Source organism: Pteropus medius, unplaced genomic scaffold (assembly GCF_902729225.1).
Source record: "Pteropus medius unplaced genomic scaffold, Ma_sr-lr_union100, whole genome shotgun sequence".
Classification (NCBI taxonomy): Eukaryota; Metazoa; Chordata; class Mammalia; order Chiroptera; family Pteropodidae; genus Pteropus; species Pteropus medius.
In genome coordinates this window covers 4202932-4220742 of record NW_024354498.1, presented here as the reverse complement: position 1 = coordinate 4220742, position 17811 = coordinate 4202932, and the positions used below count along the sequence as shown (strand labels likewise).

The 17811-nt window shown below is 34.3% G+C and overlaps 1 protein-coding gene and 2 pseudogenes across 3 annotated transcripts in view; 2 read left to right on the top strand and 1 right to left on the bottom strand.

Annotated features, from left to right (window-relative positions):
* The window catches only part of PPEF1 (protein phosphatase with EF-hand domain 1), a 107855-nt gene extending 98774 nt beyond the window's left edge, over positions 1–9081 (top strand). For all 3 annotated transcript variants that reach the window (XM_039852261.1, XM_039852260.1, XM_039852262.1), the window contains 4 exons: positions 3011–3117; positions 6212–6375; positions 7484–7568; positions 8468–9081. In XM_039852261.1, coding sequence (XP_039708195.1) covers positions 3011–3117; positions 6212–6375; positions 7484–7568; positions 8468–8676 — 565 coding nt within the window. In that variant the 3' untranslated portion in view covers positions 8677–9081. The remainder of the gene's footprint in view (positions 1–3010; positions 3118–6211; positions 6376–7483; positions 7569–8467) is intronic.
* Positions 9082–12605: 3524 nt separating this feature from the next.
* On the bottom strand, positions 12606–12724 carry LOC120594358 (uncharacterized; annotated as a pseudogene).
* A 4953-nt stretch (positions 12725–17677) lies between these two features.
* On the top strand, positions 17678–17796 carry LOC120594356 (uncharacterized; annotated as a pseudogene).
* The last annotated feature ends 15 nt before the right edge of the window (positions 17797–17811 follow it).

Sequence of the window (17811 nt, the reverse complement as noted above, 5' to 3'; positions counted from 1 at the left end):
TCGTGTTCTTGATCTTATGAGGGACACATTCAGTCACTCACCATTAAGTATATTAGCTAGAGTAGCTATTAGATGCCACTTCTCAGGTTAAAGAAGTGCCCTTCTATGCCTAGTTTGTTCAGTGTTTTTATCATGAAAGTATTGGATTTTGTCAAATACTTTTCCTGCATCTATTGAAGTGATCATGTGGTTTTTGTCCTTTATTCTATTAATATGGTATATTACATTGATTAATTTCAGATGTTAAACAAACCTTGCATTCCTGGGATAAATCCTACTTGTTCATGGTATGAATCCTTTTCATATGTTGCTGAATGCCATTTGCTTGTATGTTGTTGAGGATTTTTCATCTACATTCCTAAGAGATACTGTTCTGTAGTTTTCTTGTGATCTTTGTCTGTTTTGTTATCAGTGTAATACTGGCTATATTATATAATAAGCTGGGTAGTAAACCCATCTTTTCTATTAGAAAAATTTTTGAGTGATTGGTATTAATTCATTTTTAAATATGTTTGATAGAATTCACCAGTGAAGCCATCTGGCCCTTAGCTTTTTTTTTTTTTTTTTTTTTGCGAGAAGTTGTTTGGTTACTTAGTAAATCTTTTTACTTGTTCCAGGTATGTTCTATTTTTTTTTTTAAATTTCTTCTTGGTTGATTTTGATAGTTTGTCTTTATAGGAATTTGTCCATTTCACCTAGGTTATCTAATTTGTTGGTGTACAGTTGTTCATAGTATTTCCTTATATTTTAATCGTTTTTATTTCTACAAGGTCAGTCATGATGACCTCTCTTTCATTCCTGATTTTAGAAATTTGAGTCTTCTTTCTTTTTTTTTCTTGGCCAGTCTAGCTAAAGGTTTGTCAATTTCATTGATCTTTTCAAAGAACCAATTTTTGGTTTTGTTGATTTTCTCTATTGTTTTCTACTCTCTATTCCTCCTCTATTATTTATTATTTCCATCCTGCTTACTTTAGGTTTTAGTTTACTCTTTTTTCCTAGATGTTGAGGGTACAAATGATGTTAGCGATTTGAGATCTTTTTTTAATGTAGGCATTTAAAACTATAAATTTTCCTTTAAGCACTGCTTTAGTTACATCTCAATATGTTTTGGCATGTTGTAATTTTTTTAATATAAATTTATTTATTTAAATTAGTTTAATTATACAGTACTTTGGTTAGACATCTATGATGTTCATAAAACAATCTCCCCAATTGCTTCCTCCCTCCCCTGGCCCTCCACTTAGCCATCATATTTATGCTAACTGTATTCTCTCTGCCATGCTCCCTGTGCCCAACTATCAACTACTAATTTGTACTTCTTTAACCTTTCACCCCATTCTCCCAGCCTCCCAACCTCCCTCTCCTCTGTCTGTCACCAAACTGTCCACTATATTTGCGAGTCTGTTTTTGATTAGTTTGTTCTTTGTGGTCCTTAGATTCCACATGTAAGTGAAGTCATATAGTATTTATCTTTCTCTATCTGACTTATTTAACTCAGCATAATAACCTCTAGGTCCATCCATGTCGTTGCATGTATTTTAATTTTCATTTATTTTGAAGTATTTTCTAGTTTCTCATGTGATTTCTTCTTTGACCCTTTTGGCTATTTAGGATTGTATTGTTTAATTTCCTCATATCTGTGATTTTCCTAAATTTCTTTGTTATTAATCTCTAATTCTTTTGTAGTCCAAAAAGAAACTTTATATGATTTTAATCATTTAAAATCTATTGTGGCTTATGTTATGGCCTAATATAGGGTCTTATGGAGAATGCTCCATATGTACTTTAGAAGACTATATGTTCTTCTGTTGTTGGGTGGAGTGTTTTTCTCTTATCTGTTAGATCTAGTTGGTTTATAGTGCTGTTAAGTCTTTTGTATCCTTTTTGATTTTCTGCTTAGTTGTTCTATTAATGAAAGTAGAGTATTGACGTCTCCAACTATTGTTGAATTGTCTATTTTCCCTTCAATTCTGTCAGTTTTTGCTTCATGTAGTTTTGGGTTCTATCGTTAGGTTCATATGTGTTTATATTTGTTTCATCTTCTTGACTGATTGACTTATCATTATAAAATATTCTTCTTTATCTCTAGTAACAGCTTTTGTCTTAAAGTCTTTTTGTCTGCTATTAGTATGGCCACTCTTACTCTCCATAATTGCTGTTTGTATGATGTACCTTTGTTCTTTTCCTTTCAAGCTGAAACTAAAGTGTGTCTCCTGTAGGCAACATATACTTGGATCTTGTTTTTTTTTTTTTCCATCCAGTCTCACAATTTCTGCTTTTTAATTTATTTAATCTAATCACATATGATGTTATTATTGATAGGATTAGATTTATATCAGCCATTTTGCTGTTCTTGGGAGGGGGGAGGATATGACTCATGACTACTTTGTTTCTCTGTTTCTCCTTTATTTTGAATTTATTTTTGTTAATGGTCTGAGGTAAAAGTTTCGTATCTAGTCAGCTAATTAACTATGCTAGCATCATTTTTTTTAATTGTCTCTTTCTACTGAATTGTAATACCTCCTTTGTTATACCATATTATTCTCACATGCAGTCTGCTATACTTATGATGTTTCTATTATGTTCTACTCAAGTATCTGGCTTCTCCTGTGTCAATACCTGCTGTTTTGGTTCAGTAACTTTATGGTAAATTTCAATTTCTGCTATAGCAAGTCCCTCTTTATTTTCCTTCTTTTTCAAGATTGTCTTGGGCATTCTCAGATATTAATTGTTCATGTGAATCTTTGAAATCCAAAAGAAAACACCAGTGGTAATTCTTTTAAAATTTCACAAAACATGCATACACATACGTACATATACACACATTCACCACCTAGTAACATGGTATGTATGAAGTTAGGCAATTCATTTAAAGTAGAAACTGGTAAGTGGTAATATGGCACATTAAAATGAAACAACAAAAATAAACAAACAAACAAATAATAAATAAATTGGAACAGAACAGGATGATTTATGTAATTTTTACCTAATAATTGTTTTCTTAACATAGGGTAACTACTATTGAAAGTAGTGCCATCAGGATATTAAAAGAGAGAATGATTTCACGGAAAAGTGACCTTATTCATGCTTTCCAACTTCAAGACCGCAATAAATCAGGTAATACAGTTATGTAATGCTTACCATTTTTTTTTGACATACCAAGTTACATACAGATCAGTTTTCATTTTCTTTGCTTTCTCAAGATTTCAGTTCTCTATTTTTTCTAGCAAGGAATAATATAGATAAAAGTAAAATGTAATCCATTATATGTTTGGAAAAGGGCATAGTCCTTCTTTTCGGTAAACTTCCTTCAACTTAACAAAACAACAGCAACCCTAAATTTGATTTCTGTTCTGGTAATATGTCAGACTAGAAACTCCGAAAGGACTGCCTGTTAAAAAACAGCTAGATTCTAGAGGATGCAGAATTGTAGTGCATTTACAAGGCTCAAAGTAAATAAGATAAGTCTCTAGGCTACATCTCTTCTCCCCATGAAACTGATTTTGGACTTCTAAACTCCAAAATGTAAAAGAATAAATTCGTGTTATTTTAAGCCACTAAGTCTGTGATAATTTGTTACAACAACAGTAAGAAACGAATACAGATTCCCACTTGCAAGACTCTGTTCAACATTGTACTAGGGATGCTAGCCAGTGCAATAAGGCAAGTTAAATAAAAACATAAGAATTAGAAAGGAAGAAATAAAATGTCACTACATGTAGACAACATGATTTAATATATAGGAAACCCAAATAAATCCATAAAAAAACTATTAGCATTAGTAAATGAATTTAGGAAGTTGTAGAGCACAAGGCAAATACACAGAAATTGATAGCATTTCCATATATGAGTGTATCAGTTAGTCTACTCAGGAGAAACCACACCAGTGGTTTGAACAGAGAAATTTATGTAAAGAATAACTAGTAAAAGGTGATCTATTATAAAAGGGATAAAAGAGAACTCTAAAGAATATAGGCATAGGAAGTGTAGGGAACAGCTACTCTCTCTAAGGCTGAGAGAGAGTGCCCAAGGAAGGAACAAATTTGGAAGAGCCCTCGACTCCCAACCAAGGCTAAGATTCAGACCTTACTGGAGAGGGTGTGGGTGGGGTGGAAGTTTACCAAGTAGTCTCAGGTCAGAGTTGGTCTGCAGCTAGTACACCAGTATCAGAGAAGATGGAGCCACCCAATGTGGTGCCAGCAAAACTCTTTGAGCTATGAACCACTGTGTCTTCCACACACTGTTGGTAAGTGAGGCACCCACTGTGGTGTCAGTGAAATTCAATAGAGAGTGAATGCTATTGCATTTCCCACACACCTCTGGCAACCATGCTATGCTGTAGATGCAAGAAGCAAAGCACACCAGAACCATTTCTTCTGCTATGTCTTAGAGCATTCTTCCCGCACGCTCTGCTTACAAAGTCTAACATTATAACAATTGACAAAAAAAGGAATATTTACAGAGTTCAGCTCCAATATTACAAAACAGGGCAAAGAACTGTAGAACTGGAACTGAGTGGGAATAAATTGATAGCTAGTATATCCAGCAGTTAACTTTTAGATAATGAAAATCTTAAAAGATACCATTCGTAATAGATAATCAAGTACCAGGGAAGAAACTAAATGATTGATATATGAGATTTCTAAAATAGTACTAAGAGAAATTAAAAAGGATTGAAATAAATGACTAGATATTGCTATGTTCAAGGGCCAGTGTTGTCAAGATATAAACTCTCTCCAAACCGAGCTATAGGTTCAATGTACCAAAGGGGCGTGTACAGAAATGTTCTTAGCAGCACTATTTGTGGTAGCCCCAAACTAGAGATAACTCAATGTCTACCAACAGTAGAATGGATATATAAATTGTCAGTAGTTATACCAAGGAATACTGTATACATGAACGAAAATGAAGACACTATAACTAAATGGAACAGCATGGCTGAATCTTATGAACTTAGTGTTAAACAAAAGAAGCCAGACTCTCCCCATATATATACTTTGTGATTCTATTTTTGTAAAGATCAAAAACGCAAAAAGTAAACTATCGTGTTAGAAATCAATATAGCAGCTCTCCTTGGGAAAGTGGGAGGTGATAGTAATTGTGAGGGGCCACAAGGGCTTTTTGGATATTGACAGTATTCTATTTCTTGTCATTGGTGGTGCTTACATAAGAATTCCCTTTGTGATAATCCACCGAGCTCTGTATTTGTTTTATGAACTTTTCTGTATTTGTTAAACTTCAATTTAAAAAAATGAATTATATCCTTAGTAGATAAGTGTGTAAGAAATGGTCCTGTGGAAGTGTAAATGGATAGTTTTTCTTGGAAGCAGTTTGGCCATATATATCAAAAATCTTAAAAATGTACATATCCTTTTTACCCAGCAATTCCACTTCTAGGAGTGATCCTAAGGAAATAATGAAATAGTTTCATAATCATTAAAACGATGTAGATCTGTTTATTAACATAGATGGATGTCCATGATTTTTTGTAAGTAAACAATCGGATTAGAATAAATATGTTTTTTTTGATGTGTGTGTTGCCATATATAATCCATGTATATAAGACATATATTAGAGTACAATGTATATTTGGCTTTAAGAAAGATAAAAAATATATACATTCATACATGTTTATATACAGATGAAAAACACTAGAAATAATAACATTGTTTTCTGTTTATTCAAAATCATTTCAAATGAGCATATCTTTAATAATCAGGAAAAAATAAAGATATGTATATTTTGAAAAACTATGTATAATATTAAGGGATGAAAGGATATTACCTAGGAAAATGAGAGGTAAATAATATGTCAAAATGTTAAAAATGAAAGTAATCTTTTATCCTTTATACCATTTTTTCTTTATATCCTTTTGCATTTTCAAATCTTCTATTATAAACATACCTTATTTCATTAATCAGAAAAAGGAAAAAGAAATCTAACACCTAAAGTCTGATTGCTTACACATAATAGTAAGGGGAAAGGCTGTGGAACACTGAAGACTTTCTTTAGTTTTTCGGAGCCGTGGGGCCCAGTAGGACAAATTGTAAGGGGACAGGAGGCACCCAGGCTTCAGAACCCCAAGCTTCCCACTGGCTCCCCTGAGGAGGTTGCATTTCTTTATCAAATTATCAGCCAATTAATAAGCTATTTTCTGTTCTTCTTCTTCTTCTTCTTCTTCTTCTTCTTTTTTTTTTTGGTTGGTTGTTAGGAAAACTTTCTATGGGCCAGTGGGCTTTTTCCATGGAGAACGTTTTGGGGCTGAACTTACCATGGAGATCCCTGAGCTATCGTTTGGTCACCACAGACAAAGATGGAAATATTGACTACATGTCCTGCTTTGATGATATGCACATTCAGAAGCCTGTGCAAGAGGCAAGTGAAACACAGCCCTGGCTATATCCTGGCCACAATGAAACACCCTTTAGATAACTTATAAGCATAATTTATAGTCCTTTGAACAGTTGGGAGTAGGGTCATATAATGAATGAGAGTGGCAGTCTTAGGAAAGGCCTGAGGATGTTTGCCCAGGTACATTGCAGTCTGTTCAGGAAATGTGCATGTTTTGAAGATAGGCAAAAAGAAGAAAAAGGTTCTGCAAGCAAATCCATGTCAAATGTGTGATTCTTCTCTTAAGGGCTGTCCAGCAGAAGGGTAGATGTGACATCCATTCTTTTATATAACACACCCTTTAAAATACTCAACATGTTCCCTATTAAATTGTGAGTATATAGACTTACTGACATGACATCTTATACCTTAGAGACTTTGAAAGTTTAGAATTCTTTATTAAAATGGGAATACCTCAGGGAAAGCTGTCAGACCTCCAGTATTCATTAGTTAACAACTCATCAGCAATTAGTTATAATGTTGGGCTGAAAGCTGATGGGAACTAAGACCGGGGTGATTGTTTGCAGGGGAGATGAGAAGTTAAAAGCAGAGAGAAGGAAAGTAAAAGCGTAGGTGGGAGCCTCAAATATCCACAAGAAGGAGGCTTTGAGCTTCACATAAGGGGCAGTTTACCGCAGTGACTGAGCTCACAGGCCTTGGCTTTAGACAACTGAGATTCAAATCCTACTTACTGGCTATGCAAACCTTGGGAAACTTACTTTACCACTCTGTTCTTTAATTTGTAAAATGGACATAAGAATAGTTCTGTTCCTTGGGGCTGTGTTGAGGACTGAATGAAACAACTCACAGAAGAGATAATGCAGAGCCTGGCACACAAGGTGTTCTCAGTAAATGTTGGCTGTTGTTATTTACTGCTTCCTGGTCCTCTTCGGCCCTGTGCTCTGTGGAGCACAACTACAAATGCACCAAAACTCAAGAGCATGGTCTTCTATCTGATTAAAGAGGGTTGGGTTCCATCTGTCTAATTCACATACTTTGAATTGGTGATGATGTATTGTGTTTGTTATGTTTACTAAAATGATTTGTGTTATTAATTCTATGTGTTTTAACACTTAGAAAATCTTTATTTTAGGTTCAGTCTGCTCTAATTGAAACTCTGTACAGATACCGATCTGACCTGCATATCATCTTTAATGTCATTGACTCCGATCACTCAGGTAAATGAACTTTGATTAGTTCACCAGCAATAGAAAGCAAAAGCTAGTCTGTTTCTCTGAAACCAGAACTATTTTCATCTATCGCTTCTTTATCCAAATTCGATTTAACTCAGAGGTGGAAGGGGACTCTTCTTTTAATATTATTGTTATTTTAGTTTGGCTACAAACTGTATTCAAGACCATATGGTCTTATATAGGCCTATGTATCCACAAGTCAGACAAGAATAGCTCCTTTTATAAATCATAGCACAGATGAAAAGAGAGCTCACTGTCCATTTAAACATAGCTATTCCTGGGAATAAAAATCATTCCTAGAGTTCTACTTTTGTTTATGGGACTGAGGACTATGAAAACTCATTTTCTGCTTAGTTTTGATGCACAATTACTTATTTTCAAACTTTAAAAAAATCACCAGATAATCTCTAACTGCAGAGATCACTGAACACCAAAAAAAATCAATAATCAAAACACAAAAGTAAATTATTACCTATAAAAAATGGCTGAGCCATTGTTTGCAATGTTCTTACTGAGTCCCAGGGTATCTTCTCTCTCTGCTTTGCTGTTGCTCTCCTCTCTGCCCTCCTTCCACGTCCCTCTCCCTTAGATTTTAGATCTTGTAATTTTTATACCACATATAGTCCCACATCCACAATCTCCCCACCCCTATTCCTTCACTGTTTACTCATTTCAGCTTTAGAATAATCTCAGGATCACTTGGTAGTTTAAAGTGACGTATTGTTTATTATACTCACAATCTCACTTTTCTATTTCCTTCAGTGTCTTGATGGTCAGGCATGTTAGAGAGCTAATTGGGACTAGTCAATCAGTATGGCTTCCCGACCCCTCCCTTAAGTGGGTCTTAAAATGAACACTCACAGCCTTCCCCTATATTCTTTTAGGTCTGATCTCCATGGAAGAATTTCAGTCCATGTGGAATCTTTTCAATAGTCACTACAATATTTGTATTGATGAATCCCAAGTTGATGAGCTTGCTAGAAGAATGGACTTAAACAAAGATGGAAGCATCGACTTTAATGAGTTTTTGAAGGCTTTCTATGTGGTGCATAAATTAGATCATCTGAACAAATCAGACACCAAGCATGTGTAACAAGAATTAGGGCTTTCCCTCCTTGTAAACAGCCACTGACACAATCTTTTCCAGGACCCTCGCAATTCATAGCCAGTAGTAGAGAAAAGTATACCCCAATTTATGCCATAAACAGATGTATAGTGTGGGTATTAGAAGTCCCTAGTAAGGTGTTATTCGTAAGACTAGGCTAAATGTCAGCTGATAGATTTGGTTCCAGTGATTCGGACCCACACATTTCTATGTAGAAAATGGATTTGAGCCTAGTGTTGGTCTCAGATGCCACCTAACCAGGAGATCAGAGAAGTTTGGAAACATACTGAAAGGAACCCACAGAGCATCAAAGAAAAACATAACATCTGTGAGTGGCTGAGGGATAGGAAGAGGAATACCAAACTACTAATAGAATAAAATACTTGCACCTTTCAACTGTAATCTTTTTTGGCGATACGTAAACCAGCGATTCTCAATTGTAGGGGAATCACTCTTTAGGGGTGGGGGCCATATCAGATTCTTGGGGGAAGCTGTGGGAGTGTATTATTTGAAAGAGCATATTCTTGTCTGTTGGAGATACAAAGTGAATACATTCAGAATGAGCCCTAAAATTAATATGGTTTGACACCTTCACTGGTAAGACTGGGCCTTGGTTATGTATACATTGTGCAATTTATTCTGCTATTCTAATTGCATTCAAACATAATAAGATTTCTGTTTAATGGTAAGTATATTTTAATTTTTCTCTCTAAGTTTGAGAATTTCAAGATCTACCAATATGCCAGAGTAGATATATAATAACCTTGCCTGTTATACACACCAGAAATAATGGATAAAATGTAAGAAATATCTTTTTTAAATGCATAGCTGAGCTGGCAGGAAAGTAAAAGAAATCTCTGGGCGGGGGGCAGAAAAAAAGCATTATTTAAGTCATAACAATATTAACATTGGACAGGATAGGCTTTAAGGCAAAGAATATCATTAGGGATAAAAAAGGTCATTACTGAATGCTAAAAGGAATTCACCAGGAAGATATAATAATTATAAACATATATGAATCTAGTAACAGAGCTTTAAAATTTGTAATGCAAAAATTGATCTAACTACTGGGAGAAATTGATAGAGGAAGATTTTAAATATACCTCTGTCAGTAATGGATCATATAAATAAAAAATCAATGTATAGAAGATTGGACAACCCAATTAATCCACCTGCTCATATGTCTGTATGTGTATCCTCTGCAATCAGTTTTAGAGAATACACATTATTTTCAAGCACACGTGGAACATTTATAAAAATTAAACATGTTAGACCACAGAAAAATCTCAAAAACCAAGCAATTGCTAACAAAGATACTACATTCTGTGATCATAATGCAGTTAAATTAGAAATAAGAAGATAACCATATTTATGAGCAAAAAGGGGATATAACTGTATCTCTACCAGAAATTTCTAAAAATGGTTCTCAAGAGTACTATGAATAACTTTATCCCAATAATTTAAAAAAGTCAGAGAATGAATTATTTCCTAGGAAAAAATATAATTAACTAAAGCTGACTCAAGAACAAAGGAAGAGTCTGAAGAGACCTAACTAACCATTAAACAATGTGGTAGCTTTGTAATGTGTCAGTTTGACTAGGCCGAACTACATTTCTCAGAATTCCCTTGTATGTTTCTGGTTAAGATGGGCCACAAGGGAGATTCTTGAGAGATTTGGAAGGCAAAGGGAAGCACAGCCATCATGTAGCTCCTCCATACTTTTGCTGAGCTGCTGATTCACCTTGTTGGTGTAAAACACAGCTAGACTTGCAATCACTCTACATTTCCCTGGATCCTGTCAGCTTCTCTGATTTCTGGGCCAGGTGTGTGTGTTTAACTCCATGCAAAAGGGCCTGGCTTCTGCAGGATGACCTCATCACCGAGGCCAGAAGCAATACAAATGGACTGAGGCATGAGTCTGTTCTTGTGGGGTGCCAACTTGTGCCTGTGAGTTTGAACCTGCTTCTGACTGGTACAGAATTTGATGCTAACAGTTCATGGTTCCAGAAGAACAGAATCTGAAACATGAGTGTTCTACATGTGTACAACCTAATGTGTACAGACCTTCTGCCCCATTACCTCACATGAAAATCCACTGATAATCCTGGGATAATGGTTTTAAGAAATATCCCGTCTCTGGCAGTACTGGGTGAGTCTTGTTCTTGCTTCCTGAATATCGTTTGGTTATTTATTCTCAGGGTTCTTTCTGGAACTCTCATTTTCTCCCTTGGGCTTCTAATTTCTGGAATTAATTATATGCCTTTGTTAGAATTTTTACCTAAAAAAATGCACTTTGATTTTACTAAAGTTTGTCATTTCATGTTATAAAACTTCTGTCTGACATGAGTTGTGCTTAACCACACTTAAATTTTACAAAGCACATAGAAAGATAGATGGATAGAGTTATGAAATACCTTACTTTTAATTTATAATTTTTTATTACAAATGAGATTGAGCATCTTATTAGTTTGTTGGTCAGTCTATTCTAAGAAAATGCTTGTTTTTATCCTTTGCTCATTCTAATACTGTAGCTACTTGTCTTTTTCTTACAGATTTCTAAGAACTTTGTAATTCTTCTTGATGCTAATCCTTTGTTCATTATTTGGGGAATAGATATCTTCTTCCAGTCTATGACTTGATTTTTCACTTTCTTTTTTGACATATATTTTCAAGCAGTTTTAAATTTCAATTGATCCAATTTGGCAATCTTTTCATTTATAATTTGTGCTTTCTGCATCTTGTCTAAAAACAAAAATATCCTTTCCAACCCTGGAAATATCATTAAAGATACAGTTGATCCTTATTATTTGCAGATTTCGTATTTGCAAATTCACCTACTCACTATAATTTATTTATAACCTAAAATCAATATTTATGGTGGCCACGTGCAAAATAATGAACATTTAGAGTCACACATTTCTAGCTGGGGTTAAAAAGGCAACTGTCTACCTTCCTGTTCCAGCTCTCATACTGTAAGTAAAGGTCCTTTTTCCAGTATATTTAGTGCCACGTTTTTTTTCATTTCTTTGCTTTTTGTTGGTGATTTTGCTGTTTAACATGGCCCCCAAATGTAGTACTGAAATGCTGTCTAGCGTCCTTAAGTGCAAGAAAGCTGTGAGGTGCCTTATGGAGAAACTACATGTATTAGATAAACTTTATTCAGACATGGGTTATAGTGTTGCTGGCCGTGAGTTCAGTGTTAATCAATCATCAATATATATTAATTGAGGTGTTTTTCAACAGAAACACATATAAAACAAGGTTATGTCATTGATCAATTGACAAAAATGTGACCAGAGGCTCATAGGGATCAAACCCTATATTTTCCCTAGGAACAATGCTTCAGATTCGCTAATTCACTGGTCACAGTGATCATATAGAATACAACTATCGTGAGTAATGAGAACCAACTATATTCTTCAAAAGTTTAAAAAATTTTGCTTTTCCAGAGCATTTAGCTTTTTCATTCACTGGAAATGTGGGAGCATGGTGCAGAGACACCATTTATTGAGTAGTTCATTCTTTCCCACTAATTTGAAATGTCACCTCTGTCATATAGTAAGCTCTGTTTCTAGGCTGTCTGTTATGATCCAATGGTCTCTTTGGTCTATCATCTCATGACTATCTCATGTATGAAATACTAGAACTTAAAATAATCTTGATATTTGGTATTATGAATCCCTTCTTTCTCACCGTTGTTCTTTAAAATTTTTTTGGTCCTTTAGTCCTCTACATAATTTAGGATCAGCTTGTCAATTCCATGAAATCTTGTTGGATTTTTATGGAAACTATATTAAATTTATAGATTAATCTGGATAGAATTGCCATCATTACTACATTGAGTTTTCCTATCCATGAACATTGTACATATTTTTTTCAATTATTTTAGTCTTCTCTCTCTCTCTCTTTTTTTTTAACACCTACAGCACCTGGAATTCCTAAGTGGTCTCCCATCCAAGTACTAACCAGGCCCGACCCTGCTTAGCTTCTGAGATCAGATGAGATTGGACACATTCAGGGTGGCATGGCCATAGACTTCTAATGTTTTTTAATACAGAATTTCTCATTATTATTCTTGCAATCTTTTTAAAAAGGTTTATTCCGAGGTACATTATGTTTTTTTGTTGTTGTTGGTAGTGGTCTATTTAATTTTTAAAAAAATTCTGCTTGCTCTTTTTAAGGTTTAGTCCAGTCATTTTATGTATTTTATAATTTCATTCTAGTTATCTCTGTATTTGGAGTTTGTGGAGGTATAATTGTATGTTTGTCATATATGTAGACTCGATCAGGTTGACTTGTTCACTCTTGGACTTTGTCATTTTTTATTGTGAACTCATCATTAGTGGGGCTGGTATTTTTTTTTCTGCGAAAATCCCATGATATTTGGGATGTGGGAGTATCTCTTCAGAAAAATTTTTGTTTGCTCCTGCCTCATGCCTTGAGAGTATCACTGCTTGAGGAACAATTCTTTCATTACTTTTTGTCTGGAGTTTTTGAACTATGTGGGTAGAGTAAAACCAATGTGAATTGTGGTCCTGTGGTTTTGAATCTTCAGAGAGCTTTTCTTTTTTTCCCACCCAAAGCCCTGTGTCCTCTAGTCTCTCTTGTTTTTAAATCCTTTCATAAATAGAATAGTCCTTTGAGGGTCTTGGCTTTATGGAAAGTTCTCAGTTCCAATTCTCTCCTTCCCAGAGCCCAAAGCCTCATTTGCTACTGCTCCGTGGGAATTAACACCAAACCCCTGGGTTCTGGAGACACATACCCACTCACCTTCATTAGCTCAAGCACTCACCCCTCTGCTTTGTCACTTCTCTCTGTGTTTCTGGCACCTAGGGATTTGCTTTTATTATTTGTGAGCTCTAGCTGTACATTTAAAATAATCGTTACATTTTACCCAGTACTTTTAGGTGATTATAGTAAAAGGATTTTCAGATTGTCTTAATCCACTAAATTACTAGAAGCCGATAAACAGACTTTTTGTATCCACTGCTATTTGTTAATAATCTTGAGGCTTCATATTTTTATTTGGACAATGATTGAGTGTTCATAATATGCCGTGGCGCTTTATGTGTCATTTACCAGGTCTCAATTTTTAAACTTTGGTAGAAATTATTTCTAAATAATTTTCCTCTTTAATGTTTTTTTGTTTGTTTTTGTTTTTGCATGCATGGGATCATATTATACTTTAAAAAAAGGGCACTTATTTTTTTCCTTTTACCTTGCCTCCTCCAACATAAGCATGGCCCTCATCATCCCTTCTTCCTCTCCTAGGGAAGCCATGTTAACCTACTGTATGGCCTTCCATATTTTTATCTGTCCCATATAAATCTTTGGAGACCTATATATGTCCTCATATATGCATACATTTACATACACAGTAATACATAATCAAGGTGGTTTTATTGTTGTATGCTGTATAAAAATAGGATTATATTATACATAATTTTCTGCATTCTGTTTTTCTCAACCAGCAACATCTAGTTGAAATCCCTGCAAGCTATAATGGCTCTAATTCTTTTTTGAAGGCACAAATCATAGGTGTATGCTTGGTGGATTTCCACGCTGAATACAACCATGTAACCAGTACCTAGATCAAGAAACAGAACATTACCAGTGTCCCAGAATCCCTATCATGCCTCCTTCCATATACCTCCCCGCCCATACTCAAGGGTGACCATCATCCTGACTTGTAACAGCATAGATTTTTTTAGCCTGTTTTATGCTTTATATAAATGGAACCAATCAGTACATACTTTTCTGTATAACATTCACAATGTAGTTGTATGTAGTTGTAGTTTGTTCATTCTGGTTACTGTATAGTACTCTGTTGTGTGAATATAGCAGAATTATTTTATCCATTCTACTACTAATAGGCGTTGGGGTTATTATGGACAGAGCTGCCAGGAACAGTTTTGTTCATTAATTTTTTTTCTTTTTAATCACTATATAATAATTCAGTGCTATGGAGGACCACTCTTTATTCAGCTGTCCTGCTTTTAATAGGTGTTTACTTTGTCTCCAGCTCTTGACCACTAGGCAAAGCAATAAATATTGAAGATATGTCCCTATATAGGCATACTAATCCATCCCTGCTAATGGGACAAACTACCGGAAGTCAAATTGCTGGTTACTATAGCATTGTCTTTCAAAATTGAGAGCTGCTGCTCTATCGTCTTCCAAAAAATCTTTGGTGATACCATTTCCATCTGCAATGTATGGAAATTTCTCTTTTTCTCATCTCTACCAGCATAGTTTTATGTTTTGTGAATCAGGTGAGTATAAAATTATAAAAGTACTTTAATGTATATGCCCTACTAGAGAATTCGAGCATCTTTTCATGTGCCTGAACTTGCTCTTCTGTAGATTGAATATTCATATTTTTTGTTCATTTTTATTTTGGGCTATTCATCTTTTTTTCTAAGTTTGTAAGATATTTTTGTATAGTATACAAATTAATCCTCTGGTGTTTGTTACAAATTATTGCAAATCTACTGTCGATTGATTTTGTTCATGTTGACTTTGCCACACAAAAGTTGTTATATTTTAAATAGTAAATATATCCATATTTGTTTTTATAAATTCTAGACTTGCAGAGGTCTTTCCTATCTCTCTAGATGATATATCTACTCCCAGAATTTCTTACAAGATTTTTATTTTTTGCATTTAAGTCTTTATATTCAAGAGTTCATTTTTATATACTATAATATGTGGCTTATTTACTTGTTACTTGTTATTCTTTATAGAAATACCCTTTTGTCCCAGCCTCATATATTGAATAGACCACACTTTTTCCACCGAATTGAACAACCACATTTATCATATACTAATTTCTCAAATATACCAGTATTTAATTCTAGACTTTTTAGATGTTTCCTTTAATTTTTGTATATTTTTATGCTAATATTATATTGATTTGGTTTTTGTGGCTTCATAGAACTCTCTGGTATCTGGTAAGGCAAGTCTCACTCTACTGTTCTTTTCATAGTTTCCTTAGTTATTCTTAGATATTTATTTTTTCATATGAACTCTAAGATAATTTTATACAATTCCCAGAAAAGCCCTGTTAAGATTGTAACTGAAATTGAATTCAATTTATACATTACATTTGGGAAATTTTACATTTTTTATGATATTAACAGTTTTTATATAAGAATAATTATCTTTCCATTTGCTCATAAATTGTTTTCTGTCTTTTAATAGGGTATTATAGGTTTCCTTTTATGGGTTATGTCTCTTATTAAATTTATTCCTAAATGTTTTATAATTTTTTTTGCCACTGTTATAAATGGAAAACTTAATCTGATTAGCATTTCTAGGACTCATTGTTAGAGTAAGAAAAAAAATTACTTATTGTTGCAGTGTATCTGGTATCCAGCCTCCTTACCAAATGTTATTAATTCTAAAAGTTTTTTAGTAGGTTCTTTTGGATTTTTGAGGTAGACAATTATAGTATCAGCAGAGATAATATATATCTCTTCTTTCAGAGTTGCCAGGTATAGCAAACAAAAATACAGAGTGCCAGTTAAATAAGAATTTCTGATAAACTGGGTAATTTTTTTAGGATAAGTATGTCCCAAATATTGCATGGGTCATACTTATCCTAAAACAAGTTATTCATTGTTCATTTGAAATTCAAATTTAATTGAGTGTTCAGTATTTTATCTGGCAACCCTACTTCTTTCCCCAAGATTATACCTGTTTTCTTTTCTTTGCATGTTGCATTTGCTGAAGCCTCTAAGACAATGGTTCTCACACTAGGCCTGCACATTAATGTCAGCCAGGAAGCTTTTTAAAAAATTCTAGTGCTAGGCCTCTTAGGTTCAGAGATTCAATTGGTATATATTTTTGAAAAGCTTTCCAGATGATTCTAATGGGCATCTGGGGTTGAGAACTACTGCCCTAAAACAATGTTAAATATTAATTGTGTTAGTGTACATCCTAGTCTCCTTGATTTTAATTAAATATTTTTAGTGTTTTGACATTTAAAATGTTTGTTGTTGGTTTTTGATAAATATCCTCAGTTTTGTTTACATCTATTCCTATTTTACTTAAAGTTTTTATTAGAAATGGCTGCTTTTAGCATATAATATGCTTATATGGTTTTCTCTCTCAGTTTATCAATATAAAGAGTCATTTTGCTAGGTTTCTTCATATTAAAGCACTTTCTAGTTCTTTTACTTCATGCTTGAGTCTATTTGCTAATATGTTATTGAGCATGTGCATCTATATTTATAAATGAAATTGAGGTTGAGAATGTGTTATTGTAATGAGTTTTGTCTGATTTTGGTATTTATGTTATGCTAGCTTCGTAAAATGAATGGGGAACTTTATATCTTTGTTTCCTACTGCCTGAAATCCTCATCATCTTGGAGCTGGTTAGAAATGCAGTCTCAGGCCCCACCCCAGACCTACTGAATCCATTCTGCATTTTGACAAGAGCCCCAGGTCATCGGTGTACACGTTCAGTGTGAGAAAAGCAGGTACAAAGAACATGGACTTATTTGTCCTCTAAAGGTCGGCTAAAACCTAGCTGTGGGCCTGTGTGGTCCTGGAGCCTTTTTCATGGTAGACTGCTGCTGATTGGTCTCTAAGTTGGTTTATTTTGGTGGCTTCAATTTCGCAAAGAAATCATCCAATTGTTCACATTTACTTGTTACAGTTTCTTAAGATTCTTTTCATTTCTACTAAATCTGTGGTTAACTCACATTTCTTATTGCTCCTCTTGTGAACTTCCTTCCCCCCACCTGATTTTCCCCTTGATCTGCTCTACAAGAGGCTTGCAAGATTCTTGTTTGTCTTTTCTGAGTACCAGCTTTTGCATTAATTTTCCCCTTGAGCTATTTTGGGGAAGGGGTATTTGTTTTCTGTTTCAACTTTTATCTGTACTAATTTTCTGATTTCTGTTTATTATTTTGCTGTTCTTTTCCAGTTTCTTAAGAGTGATATTTAGGTTCTTCATTTGTAGATGTATTTTTTAAAAATAATGAATGTCTATAACCATGCTACCCCGAACAAGCCCGATCCCATCTGATCTTGGAAGCTAAGCAGGGTCAGGCCTGGTTAGTACTTGGATGGGAGACCACCTAGGAAGACCAGGTGCTGTAGGTGTAAAAATTTAAAAAA